General features: G+C 54.3%; 2 protein-coding genes across 2 annotated transcripts in view; both read left to right on the top strand.

The window, feature by feature from the left end:
• LOC137096198 (uncharacterized) overlaps nucleotides 1-4,926 on the top strand; it is a 30,853-nt gene extending 25,927 nt beyond the window's left edge. The window contains exons 4-9 of the mRNA XM_067464830.1: nucleotides 3,475-3,560; nucleotides 3,755-3,812; nucleotides 4,103-4,176; nucleotides 4,359-4,383; nucleotides 4,566-4,642; nucleotides 4,743-4,926. Of these exons, the coding sequence (XP_067320931.1) occupies nucleotides 3,475-3,560; nucleotides 3,755-3,812; nucleotides 4,103-4,176; nucleotides 4,359-4,383; nucleotides 4,566-4,642; nucleotides 4,743-4,926 (504 nt within the window). The remainder of the gene's footprint in view (nucleotides 1-3,474; nucleotides 3,561-3,754; nucleotides 3,813-4,102; nucleotides 4,177-4,358; nucleotides 4,384-4,565; nucleotides 4,643-4,742) is intronic.
• On the top strand, nucleotides 4,565-8,158 carry LOC137096197 (uncharacterized). Its single transcript, XM_067464829.1, has 13 exons — nucleotides 4,565-4,642; nucleotides 4,743-5,295; nucleotides 5,419-5,569; nucleotides 5,663-5,835; nucleotides 5,954-6,076; nucleotides 6,168-6,273; nucleotides 6,401-6,538; nucleotides 6,718-6,894; nucleotides 7,030-7,176; nucleotides 7,294-7,413; nucleotides 7,489-7,597; nucleotides 7,806-7,868; nucleotides 7,971-8,158. The coding sequence occupies exons 2-13, from the start codon at nucleotides 5,189-5,191 to the stop codon at nucleotides 8,156-8,158; spliced, it is 1,602 nt and encodes a 533-aa protein (XP_067320930.1). The 5' UTR covers nucleotides 4,565-4,642; nucleotides 4,743-5,188.
• Nucleotides 8,159-12,479: the final 4,321 nt, after the last annotated feature.

Genomic DNA, 12,479 nt, shown 5'->3' with positions numbered 1-12,479 from the left:
TAGGTGAAACAACAGGACTGGAATATATGGTCACTCTTCAAAGGCACATCAGAAAAAGCCATGTCTTTAGGTCTTTCTTAAAGGCTGCCAGGGTGGGGGCTTGCCTAATCTCACCAGGTAGCGAGTTCCATAGCCGGGGGGCCACAACGGAGAAGGCTCTCTCCCTCGTTCCCACAAGTCGTGCCCGTGAAAGAGGAAGAGGTGTTATGCAACCACAGCTCTCCTCACCAAAATAGATAATTTCCAATCAGGATTCTGTTGGAGGTATAAAATAAAGAAAGGGACCTTCTTCCATGTGTGATGGTCTTGTGAATTGGTGCAGGCTTATTGGAAAAAAATGATCAAGGTAACAAATATAATGTTCCATAACCAAGTTTTAAAAAATCCAGGGATGTGCCTGGAAAGAGAAATTTGTCATTACAGCTTCGTTGTGCATGTATAACAATTGTCAAAGATTGGAAAGGTGAAAAAAAAAGCATCAAAAGTTGGAGGGATAAACTGTGGGACTGGGCGCAGATGTCCAAGATTTCTAGTAATTTACTAGAAATGGTTCTGGTCCAACTTCCTGTTCGAACTTAACTCCCTTTATGAGCCAACTAGAGTTTTGAGATCTGCTGGGGAGGTCCTGCTCTCCGTCCCACCCTCTTCGCAAGCATGATTGGTGGGGACATGAGACAGGGCCTTCCTTCTCAGTGATGGCCCCTCGGTTGTGGAACTCCCTCCCTAGTGACATCAGGCAGGCCCCATCCCTCCTGGTCTTCAGGTAAAACTAAAGACCTGGCTTTGTACGCAGGCGTTCAGAGAATATGCCAATACGTAATTCGAGTTCAAAAGTTTTGACCATGACTATGGACGAATTACTCAGTATAAACTCACGACTCAGCACTTTATGCTTTGAATATGTTATATGTTTTAATCTGCTTCATTGTCTTGTGTGTTTTTAGTGGCTTATATGTTTTCATTGTTTTATAGTTGATAGGGTATGTGTTATGGTTTTTGTTGTTGTGTATTTGTTCAGTTGCTTCCGACTCTTGGTGCCCTCATGGACCAGCCCAGGCCAGAGCTCCCTGTTGGCCATGGCCACCCTGAGCTCCTTCAAGGTCAAGCCAGTCACTTCAAGGATACCATCCATCCACCTTCCCCTTGGTCGGCCCCTCTTCCTTTTTCCTTCCATTTTCCCCAGCATCATTCTCTTCTCCAAGCGTTCCTGTCTTCTCATGATGTGGCCAAAGGACTTCATCTTTGCCTCTAATATCTTTCCCTCCAGTGAGCAGCTGGGCATTCATACCTGAAGTATGGACTGGTTGGATCTTCTTGCGGTTTAAGGCACTCTCAGAATTTTCCTCCAACTCCACAGTTCAAAAGCATCTATCTTCCTTCACTCAGCCTTCCTTATGGTCCAGCTCTTGCATCCATAAGTTACCACGGGGAATACCACTGCTTTAACTATGCGACCATTCATTGCCAGTGTGATGTCTCTACTCTTCACTATTTGATCGAGATTGGTCCTTGCTCTCTTCCCAAGAAGGAAACGTCTTCTGATTTCCTGGCCGCAGTCTGTGTCTACAGTCATCTTCACACCTAGAAATACAAAGTCTGTCACGGCCTCCACGTTTTCTCCTTCTATTTGCCAGTTATCAATCAGTCTGGTTGCCATCATCTTGTTTTTTTTATGTTTAACTGCAACCCAGCTTTTGCCCTTTCTTCTTTCACCTTGGTTAGAAGGCTCCTTAGCTCCTCCTCCCTTTCAGCCCTCAAAGTGGTATCATCTGCATATCTAAGGTTGTTCATTAGGCTTGGGCAATCCATGGTTCTAAATGGTTCTAAAGTACTTACAAAACTAAAGTTCTGGTGGTGAAAATTTCAGAACTCTAAGAAAACTCTCAAAATTTCATAATAAATGGCAGTTCCTAATTGGTTCTGTCATTAAAATCACCAATAATGAAATAATAATTAAATTTTGAAAGTTTTGTTAGAGTTCTGAAATTTTCACCACCAGAACTTTAGTTTTGTAAGTACTTTAGAACCATTTAGAACCATGGATTGCCCAAGCCTACTGTTCATGTTTAACTCCAGCCTTGGTTATGTTGGTTATATTTCTTTTATTGTAAAGTGTGTGTTACGGCATTAAAGTCTTGCCGGATTTTGTAAGCCGCCTTGTGTCCCCTGTGGGGTGAAATCCATCAGCTTCTCAAATCATGGAGAATTAGCTTGGATTGACCCTCAAGTGAATGCTGGGATCAATCCTCCAAACTTGGTGGTCTGGCCAGTTGGTGGGGTAGAGCAATAAAACAAAAACTCTAGAAATGATTCCTGGCAGATCATTTCCATGGGTCTGAAAACTCTGGACTTGCAATTTGCCACATTGGACATTGGTCGCTTAAGAAGCTTGCTAAGGAACTGAATGACATGCATTCCTATGAGGAGCCGCTCTGGGAGCAGAGTGTGTTTAGCTTGGAGAAAAGAAGGCCGAGAGGGGCATGAGAGCCAAGTTTGAATATCAGAAGAGATGTCCCATTGAGGAGAGGGAAGCTTGTTTTCAGCTGCTCCAGAGACAAGGGCCTCAAGGAGCAATGGTTTCCAACTGCAGGAGAAGAGATTCTGCCTAAACATGAGGAAGAGATTCCTGACAGAAAATGCTGTTTGATAGAGGGCTTTTCCTGCCTTGGAGTCCAGTAGGGCTTCCTTCTACTGAATGGCAGAACTGGGCTGGACTAGATGGCCTTTGGGGATATCTGCCAACTCTTATTCTATGAATGTGTGAATCTAGTCTCCATCAGCAGCTGTAGACACAGGAATCAAGCTCCCCCCCACCCCCCACCCCCAAATGGGACACCCTTCCAAATATTTAAACATGGCCCTCATATCCCCTCTCTGCCTTCTCTTTTCCAATGCAAATATTCCCGGCTCCCTCACCCAGTCCTCAAAGGGAGTCATCGTTCTCAGACCTTTCACCCTTTTGGTCACTCTTCTCTAAACACAATCTAGTTTGTCCCTGTCTGTTCTGACCGTTGGTGCCCAGAACTGGACACAGTCCTATTCCAGGCAGGGTCTGACCAAAGCAGAAGAGATGCCCGCCTTCAGAGGGAGACAGAGCTTTAGGGACAGGAGATGAGTGGTGGGTTGAGTGTCCCCTGGTGACCCCTGGAGCAAGATAGCTGTCCTTTCCCCTTGGGTTCCTCCATCCCGTTCATTCCCTGTCCCTCACAGAAGCTGGGCCAAGGCAGCGGTCAGCATCCAAGAAAGGAGGGCAATTCCGCTTTGGTTCCCAGGTGGGCCTCTGCTGAAGAGCGGAGGAGATCCTACAGCCCTCATGTGTCGTTGGACTGCAAATCCCAGCAGCCTCTGACAGTGTGGTCAACTGAGAGGAATGCTGAGGGTGGCAGTCCAAACATGACTGGAGGGAGAGAGGTTGTAGCGGAAGGAGAAGCCCTTCTTTGTTGGAGCCCTGAGTTTCCCTTCCTTTTCCTACAGTTTCTGGGGAGAGAGGAGCTCCCCTGGGCGGACAGCAGCCTGGAAGTGCAGAGGGGGAGCCTGACGTCCTCCGAGAGAGCAGAGAGGTACCTCCTGCCCATGATTTTTTTTGAGGGGGGGGGAGTGTAGGGCAGGCTGCGGTCTGGGGGTTTGGGGCCTCCCAGAACGTTGCCTTCCTCCCAGGGGCTGGAAGGTCCTTGGGGTGGGGCTGGCCTTGGGGACCTTGGGAGATTGGAGGGGATCCCAAGCTGAGCTCTTCTTCTGTCCCTTGCCCTTCCAGCAGCTTCCTCTCGGAGAAGAGCCCAACTCCGCCGCAGAACAAACTACCCAAAGACTTGGTGAGTGAAAGAGGGGGGCTGGAAAGGGGGAGCTGGCTCAGGGCCACCACAAGACCCCTTGAGTTCAAGGTGGCCCTTGGCTGAAGAGGCCTCCCTTGCGGTGGGAATCCGGCAACTCTAAAGTCCCATCAGCCCCAGGCAGCGTGGTCATTGGGGAGGAGATCTGGGGGTTGCAGTCCAACCCTCTCCAGGATTAGCAGTACGAATTCACCTGGGAAAGAGTGAGGGAGGGTGTGGCAAAAGGCACAGCACGAACTTCCCTCTTCTTCCCCCTTCTTCCCTCTCAACAGGGCTCAAAGGAAGTTGGGATCCCTTCTGAGTTGTTCCTGCCGGAGTGGGTGGCCCTGGACCTCAATACAGAGAGGTACCTCCTTCCCAGTTTCAGGGGAACATGGCAGGCAGAGGTCTCCTCCCTCCCTCTCCCAATTGAGGCCAAGGGGGCCTCAGCCTGCACTCTTATTCCATGGGGGCTTGGGGGGCTCCACCAGAGAGAAGAGAGGGGAGGACTTCTTCTGACCTTGCCTTCTTGTCTCTCTCTCCTTGCAGTCTCAACGAGCTCTCTCAGAAGATGGTAAGGAAGGGAAGGGGACGGTAAAAGAGGGGTGGGCGCCTTCCTCTCTACCCCCCACCTCTTTTCCTCTCCCTGCCCCTCCTTTCACCTCCTTCCTCCCACTCTAGTCCTCCCCTGGGCTGCCTTCCCATTCCTTCTCTTTTGGCCCCTTTTTCACTCCTCTGCCCAATTGTCTTTTGCAGGACTCTGATGAGGCAACGCTGGCAGACATCGCCAGCATAGAGGATGAGGTGTGGGACCCTCCCCCCAGTTCGAGCAGGTGCGTTGCTATTGCCCGGGAGGGATGACCACAGCCCTGCTCCTTGTCCTCCGTCCCTGCCCTGCCAGGCCTCACCTCCTTGTGCCTCTCTCTCTTCCAGTTCCCTGAGCCACGAGGAAGCCGTAGACATGGCCCTTCATCCTCGGAGGTGGTCCTCCCTGGACCCAGAGCAGGTAAGGCCCAGAGTTCCCCCCGGCCAGGCCTGGGACCACCACCCAAGAGGCATCGCCCAATGCCTTCTTCAGGAGATGAAGAGGGGCCTCCTGCAGAGACCTTCCGGATGACAGGTTCGTCTCAGAGAAATCCGGCCTTCAGGTAGGCTGCTCTTCTCGGCTCCCGTTCGTCACCTGGTGGTCTCTCTGGCCACTGGAAAGGTATGTTGGGAGCCCAATACCCAGTTACCCTCAGCAGGCATTCTCCACACTTCACCTGTCAACTCTCTCCCTCCACTTTTGGCCCCAGGGGCCTTTCTATGGCTGCCGGGTGCCATTGTTTCTTCCCTCCTTTCTTTGCTTTCAGGCGAAAGAACACCTGCATCGTCTTTGCATGCTTGTCTGCAGTCCCTCCTCTGCAGAGGCCATGCAAGCAGTGGACTACGTGGCCCGAAAACACCTCAAGATGGCCACGGACCACTTTCTGGAGTCCAATGGGAGGTAAGAGAGCTGGGCCTGGGGGTGCCCCATCCCTGTCCCAATGGGGCCCTAGCGGTCTCCCCATGGGGTCGGAGACAAGGCTGGCCCTGACCATGGCTCCCTCTTCCCTCTCTTCATTCACAGGCCTTGTGGTGAATTAGTATGCGCCGTACTAAATTCACAGTATTGTTGCCTGGAGGCGGCGCTGGACCTGTTCCTGGCCAAGGTGAAGGAGGGCCCTTGGCTGGCCCAGGAGGGCGAGGAACAGGGCGGCCCTGCTTGGGATGCGGCCACGGTAAGGGGAAGGAGAATGGGACCCCCTCTTTCCCAGCCTTGACCAGGAGCCCTCCTTCTGTTGAGGTTCAAACCTCCTCCTTTCTCTCCACAGGCAAGAGCGACGCGGGCCATCGGCGGGATCGTGAAGCACATCAAGGAGAGCTGTCGCCTGGAGGGGTGGTTCCTGGAGCTTCTGCTCGCCTTGGTGACCAACTTCATCGAGGTCACAAGGCCTGGGTTGGAGGCACCCAGCAGGAACCGGAGCAGTGGCTACATTCCTCCAGGGTAAGGAGAGGGTGGGGAGGAAGGGTCAGCGGGACTCCCAACCCTTTTGGGGGGCCTGATGGGGGACTCAGACCCTCCACTGGGAAGTAAGCCTTTTTCTTTCCTTTTTCTTCTGCAGAGAATTGGCGAAGATCGTCTCCGTGCTAGTGAAGAGGGTGGCCTGGGTGTCCCACAACGAGACCTCCGAAAAGATGTTCGAAGATCCCAGCGTCTGCCCCGAGGGGATGGCCCTCCAGTTACAGTAAGGAGCAAGGGCTGGAGGAGGTTCAGGGAGGAGGCCCGGCTTGTTCTCTCTGGCTGGGTTTCCTCAGGGGGTCTCTTTTGTCTTGCAGGAGCCTCCTCAAGTCCTCTTCTTCCCTTCTCCGGCACCTGAGTTCCACCTGGGAGGAAGAAGCGCCGCTGGAGCATTCAGCCGGCGTGGTGGCCTTCTATATTCAGGTGAGGAGGGTTGGTCGGCCTGGGTTTTGGGGTTGGAAAGGGCCTTAGGGCAGGGCTGGCGAGGCGAGGAGAGGCAGTGCTTCCCTTCCTGGCTCTAGCCCCTCACGCTTCTCCTCTTCTCTTTCAGCTACTGCACATCGGCCAGCGCCCTCACTCCCCGGAGAAGACCTGGACGCTGCTCACAGCCTGGCTCCAACATCGCAGCCTGGCTGTCCAACATCAGAGCAGGCAGGGCCTTCTCCTGCTCTGCAAGACCTACAGGGAGGTAAGTCAAGCACAGCCCAGGCTCCACGCAGCAGGCCTTGCTCTTGAGGTCGTAGCAAGAAGATCCTGGAAGGTTCCTTTCTCAAGGAAGGGGGGAGGCCTGTGGTCCGGCATCCTCTGCAGGGTACATCTTACGCAGGGCTGCGCTTTGACTTGGCCCTCCTTCCTCTCTCTTTGCAGACCATGGGCCTTAAGGAGCTCCTGGTCGGGGTCACTGCGGGGCTGCAATCCCCCCACCACAACGTCACCTTGGAGTTCCTGGACCTGGCTGGCCGGCTGGAGCCCTTGCTTGAGGAAGAAGACCGGGGCCCCGCGAAGGTTCACCTGGCTGCCGTCTACCGCCTTCTCTTCCACCACGTGAGTCTTGGCCCCTGGGCCTCCTCCTTGGGGAGGGAGGGAGGGAGCTGGCTTTTCCCTCTCCCCATGCCCTGAGAAGGGCCTTCAGGGAAGGAAACGGGGGAAAGATGGCTTTCTTTTCACTCCCCCTTTTAGGAGGCGGCCAAGATCCGGAAGGCAGCCCTGGAATGCTTCCAACATATACTCTGGCGCCCAGAAGATCCCAATCAGGAGCGCCAGACCATCCATGGCCTCCTGGCGGTGCTGGTGCATGTGGAAGATGAGGATGAGGAGGTTGCCAAGGTAGGAGGGAAGCCCAGCTCTGGCCCCACAAGGCCTTGGGGCTCACGGAGGAGGGAGGGGGCCCTTGCCCTCCAGGGGACCCTGGCTCAGCTTCCCTCTTCCTTCTCCTCTTGGAAGGCTGCGAGGGAGACCCTCCGGGAGCCGGCGAAGGTCCTCGGATGGCACCTGGAGGAGAGCGTTCTGGCGCGGGACACCTTCAGCCTGCAGGAGCTGCTGCACAAGATCTGCAAGCGCCTGGTCAGTGGTCGCCCTAAGGCCTGGCAGTCAAGGGCCCTTCTGCCTGGCCTCTTTTGACCCCGCTCTCTCCTCCAGATCCAGCACTGCAGCTCCAGGTGGGAGTTGGAGGAGAAGGTGTATGGCTTCCTGCTTTTCTTTAAGAGCCAACATCCATCAGCAAAGAAGACGGCAGCCATGTTGCTGGGTAAGGGACCGGGAGGGTCTTGGCCCCCTTCGTGCCCACCCCTGGCTTCCAGGTCAGCCATTGGGGCAGCAGGAGGGGCCTTTTCCCCAGAGGGACCCCCCCAGCCCCATTGCAGAACAGTCCTTGGAGCCCCTCCTGGGGAACTCCAGGGCACTCTTTGCTCAAGGAGATCATCCCTCTCTTCTTTGTTGCCTGCCTTCCCTTCCAGGTCACCTGCTTCACAAGATCGGCAGCATCGCGACCCAGAGTAACGTCTGCACCTTCGAGGCCTGTAAGTGGGGCCTGAGAGGGCCTGGGCCTGGGGGGAGAGGCTCCCTGGGGAGTCCGTGTGCCCTCCCTCACCTTTTCTCCTCCCTCCCTCTCTCCCTTCCAGGGCTGATCTTCCTCCTTGCCGACCATGACCCTGAAGTCAGGCGAGTTGGCTGGGAGACCAAGGCCATCCTCGCCAGGACCTCCGCCCTCCACTCCCGGCACGGACTGCAAGCTGCTCTTCGGCGCTTGGTGGCGGCCAGCAGGCGACAGAGGTACCCGCCAGAGTACGCCAAGGACCCACCCATCTGATGGACAGGTAAGGAAGGGAGGGAGGGAGGAAGGGAGGGAGGAGGAAAGAAAGAGGGAGGGAGGGGGGAGGGAAGGAGAAAAAGAGGGAGGAAGAAAGGATAGAGGGAGGAAAGGAGGGAGGAAGAAATGGGGGGAGGGAGGAAGAAAGGGAAGAGGGAGGGAAAAGAGAAAGGAAGTGAAGAGAGAGCGAAGGAGGGACGAAGGAGGGAAAGGAGGAAGGGATGGAAGATGGGAGGGAAGGGAGAACTGAGAGGAAGATGGGAGGGGGAAAGGAGGACTGAGAAGGGAAGGGAGAAAGGGAAAGGAGGAAGTGAGGGAGGTGGGAGGGAGGGAGAAAAGAGGGAGGAAAAGGAGGAGGAGGAAAGAAAGGATAGAGGGAGGAAAGTAAGGAGGAAGAAATGGAGGGAGGCAGGAGGAAAAGGAAGAGGGAAGGAAAAGAGAAAGGAAGCGAAGAGAGAGCAAGGGAGGGGTGAAGGGAGGAAGGAGGGAAAGGAGGAAGGGATGGAAGGTGGGAAGGGAGAACTGAGAGAGGAAGGGAGGAAGGGAAATTAAGAAGCGAGGGAGGAAAGGGAGGGAGGGACAAAGGGAGGGAGGGAAGGGGGAAAGGGGAAGGACAGAGAGGAATGTAGAAAGGAAAAGCAGGAAGTGAGGGAGGGAGGGAGGGAGGAATATGAGAGGGAGGGAGGAAGGGAGGGGGAAAAGAGGGAGGAGGAAGAAAGGAAGAAGGGAGGGGAAAAAGAAAGCAAGGGATGATAGAGGGAAGGAGGGAGGAGGTAAAGGAGGAAGGGATGGAAGATGGGGAGGAAGGAGGATTGAGAGGAATGTAGAAAGGGAAAGCAGGAAGTGAGGGAGGTGGGAGGGAGAAAAGAGGGAGGAGGAAGAAAGAAAGAAGGGAGGGGAAAAGAAAGCAAGGGAGGATAAGAGGGAGGGAGGGGGGAAGGAGGTAAAGGAGGAAGGGATGGAAGATGGGAGGGAGGGAGTAGGCAAGAAGGCTTGAAGGAGGAATAGAGGGGGAGAAGGGAGGGAGGGAGGGAGGGAAAAGAAGAAGGAAGGGAGGGGAGGGAGGGGAGGAGGAAGGGATGGAAGATGGGGGGAAGGAGGACTGAGAGAGGAATGTAGAAAGGGAAAGCAGGAAGTGAGGGAGGTGGGAGGGAGGGAGGAAGATGAGAGGGAGGAAGGGAGGAAATGGAGGCAGGGAAAAGAGAAAGCAAGGAAGGATAGAGGGAGGAAGGGAGGAGGGAAGAAATAAGGGGTGGAAGATGGGAGAACTGAGAGAGGAAGGGAGGAAGGGAAAGGAAGAAGTGAGGGAGGGAGGGAGGGAAGGAGGAAGGGATGGAAGATGGGAGGGGGAAGGAGGACTGAGTGAGGAAAGGAGAAATGGAAAGGAGGAAGCTAGGGAGGGAGGAAGATGAGAACCAGGAGAAAGGAGGGAGGAAATGGAGGGAGAGAGGGAAAAGACAAAGCAAGGAAGGATAGAGGGAGGAGGGAAGGAGGAAGGGATGGAAGATAGGAGGGAGGGAGTAGGCAAGAAGGGTTGAAAGAGGAATAGGGGGGGAGAAGGAGGGGAGGGAAGGAGCGAAAAGAAGAAGGGAGGGAAGGGAGGGAGGGCTGAGTGAGGAAGCGAGGGAGGTGGAAGGAAGGAAGATGAGAAGGAGGAAGGGAAGAAGGGGTAGAAAAGAGAGAGAAGGCAAGAAGGAGGGAGGGAGAAAGGGAAGGAGGGAGGGAGGTTTGTAAAGAGCTTTGGGATGGAAGGAAAACAAAACAACAGTGGTTAGCCTGATCAGTTCCAGAGCGTAGAGACTCCCTCCAAGCACACAGAGAACCCCAGGCGGTTGGAGTCACAGGGCAGAAAGAGCAGACGAGGAGACAAGCGAGGGGTCCACGTCAGCCGAGGAGGGTCCGCCTTGGGGTCTCCTTCAGCGCAGGCCCTAAGAGAGGCCCCCATGGAAGGAGACCCAAGACCTGCTTTCTCTGCCCTTTGCAGGAACACCACGATCCCCCGCGTGCGCGCCCAGCAGGAAGACCTGCGCTCCAGCTGTGCCGCAGCCCCAAAGGGAAGTAGCGTCCAGTGGGCGGGAGTCTGCCCAGCCCTGGCCCAGGGAAGCCCCGCCCCCTGCAGAAGCCCCGCCCCCGCTCTGGGCCCCATTGCCACCAGGGGCCCTGGGAACAGAGCAGAGCAGGACAGAGCAGAGCAGGAAGACTGCCTGGGCCCCTCTGGCCCCTCTCTGGTTTCATTGCTAACATCAATTTTTATGGAAATTTCCCAATTAGGTAAAACAGGGAAGAAAGGGAAAGTAGTTAGGGATGTGGTGGGGGAACTGCGTGAGGTGTGGGGAAGTGGGGAGAAGGAGAAGGAGTGAGGGAAGGCAAGGGCTGGGGAAAATTAGATAGTTAAAGAAGACATCTTTATTCTTCTCTAATTTTTCATCTGTAATTCCCAATAAAAAGTGTTCCAATTTAAGTTTAATTTCTTGTCGAAGGCTTTCATGGCCAGAATTACTGGGTTGTTGTAGGTTTTTTCGGGCTATATGACCATGTTCTAGAGGCATTCTCTCCTGACGTTTCGCCTGCATCTATCACCTCTGAGGATGATTGCCATAGATGCAGGTGAAACGTCAGGAGAGAATGCCTCTAGAACATGGACATATGGCCCGAAAAAACCTACAACAACCTAAGTTTAATTTGTTCCTGTAATATCTTCTGGCGTGAATTGCTTTCCAGAATTTTCTTTTGTTTTTTTGCAATTCCACCACATGTGGAAGAAGGTGCCTTGTTCTGATTCCCATTTCCAGCACTTTGTGTCTAAATTTTTATAACATTTTTCTAGTTTGTCGGGGGTGATGTATTGCTGGTACATCATTTTTTACCGATATTCTTTTAATTCGTATGAATAAGTGTATTTCAGTTTATAATCCTCCCATTCATCCATTCCATGCGTGCCAGCCTTGCCTGAGGTCGAATCCCTCTAGTGTCAGGATTCTTGCTTTTTGGAGAGTCGTCCAATCCTTTCTCCAAACTCATACACATGGCTCATAATATGATTTTACACCAGGGAGTCCTAAGCCTCCTCTGTTCTTTTCACCCGTTAAGTTCATACATTTAATCCTCGCTCTCTTTCCTTGCCAAATAAACATTGTTAGATCCTTTTTCGGATATTTTCCACAAAGTCTTCAATTGGGCAAATAAGATCATCAGCAAGAGCTTCTGTTTTAAAATGTTCTTTTTAATTTTTGTTCCTTTCGGGTTTTTGTCTTCTCGAATATCGCTCAACGTTGTGCTCTGTTCTGTTCTGTGGGGGATTTGGGGGCCTGGAGGGGAGGGACCACCACCTGCTCCCTGGGCCTTCCTTCCTCCACTTGGGCTGGGCTCCGCCTCCTTTGACTTCTGCCCCCTCCCCCGACCCCTCCCTTTCGGCCTGGGATGCCACCACCGCCTCCTCGTCCCCAAGGTGGCATCTCCACAAGGGCACCTCCCTCCCTCTTGCCCACCCAGGGGTCCTGCCCCTCCTCTCCTCCCCCTCCCCCTCCAGGCACTGCCACGCCTCCCTCCTCCTGCCCCCCCCCAACATCTCCATCATCCCTCCCTCTGTCCCTTTGCGGCTGTCAGTGGCCTTTACAAACCTATGAAGCAGGTGGCCATTCCTCCCCCCCTGGCAATGGGCCAAGGGCCTCCTTGGGGACCCTTGCCCCCCCACCTGCCCCCTCCCTCACCTGGGCTCATCTTGACGGAGGCCTGGCTGCTGGGGCCACGGAGGAGGAAGAGGAGGAAGAGGGGCAGCGCTCCCCACTGACGCTGCTCTGCCGTTCTTGCAGGGCCGCTCTGGATGGAGGATCCGAGGGACAGTGACCACCGAGGGACCCTGACCGCCGAGGGACCCTTAAGGACGAAGGACCCTGACCATCGAGGGACATTAACCTCAAGGGAGCTTGACCACCGAGGGACCCTGACCGGCAAAGGACGCTTAAGAGTGAAGGAACCTGACCACCGAGGGACATTAACCTCGAGAGACCCTGACTGGCACCTGCAAGAATAGGAGAGAGAAGACAGGACTTCCATAGATTTGGGGTTTTTTTGCTTTGTTGTTATTTCGTATATTGTAATTGTGTTGTTGTGCAGGAGAGGATCCCACTCCACTGTGAAAGCGCTGCTCTTCCCCTTTGGCTGCTCTGGCTGCCTCCTGTGGATCCGGGGCTGGCCGTGGAGGGAGGCCCAGGCCACTCTGGCGGATGGGGGGTTTCCAAGGGCCCCCTCCCTCCTCTGCAAACCCCAGGACCCACAGCCTAGTGCCGGAGGGGAAGAACCGCCCTTGAACAGTGCGATT

Source organism: Anolis sagrei, chromosome 2, assembly GCF_037176765.1.
Source record: "Anolis sagrei isolate rAnoSag1 chromosome 2, rAnoSag1.mat, whole genome shotgun sequence".
Lineage (NCBI taxonomy): Eukaryota > Metazoa > Chordata > Lepidosauria > Squamata > Dactyloidae > Anolis > Anolis sagrei.
This window is presented reverse-complemented; position numbering and strand designations above follow the sequence as displayed.

Bases quoted from the DNA above. Each gene is read 5' to 3' on its own strand.
- LOC137096197 (XM_067464829.1), top strand. From the start codon at position 5,189: ATGCTTGTCTGCAGTCCCTCCTCTGCAGAGGCCATGCAAGCAGTGGAC. The intron at 7,598-7,805 runs GTAAGGGACCGG...CTTCCCTTCCAG, and splicing joins GACGGCAGCCATGTTGCTGG to GTCACCTGCTTCACAAGATC. The intron at 7,869-7,970 runs GTAAGTGGGGCC...TCTCCCTTCCAG, and splicing joins CGTCTGCACCTTCGAGGCCT to GGCTGATCTTCCTCCTTGCC.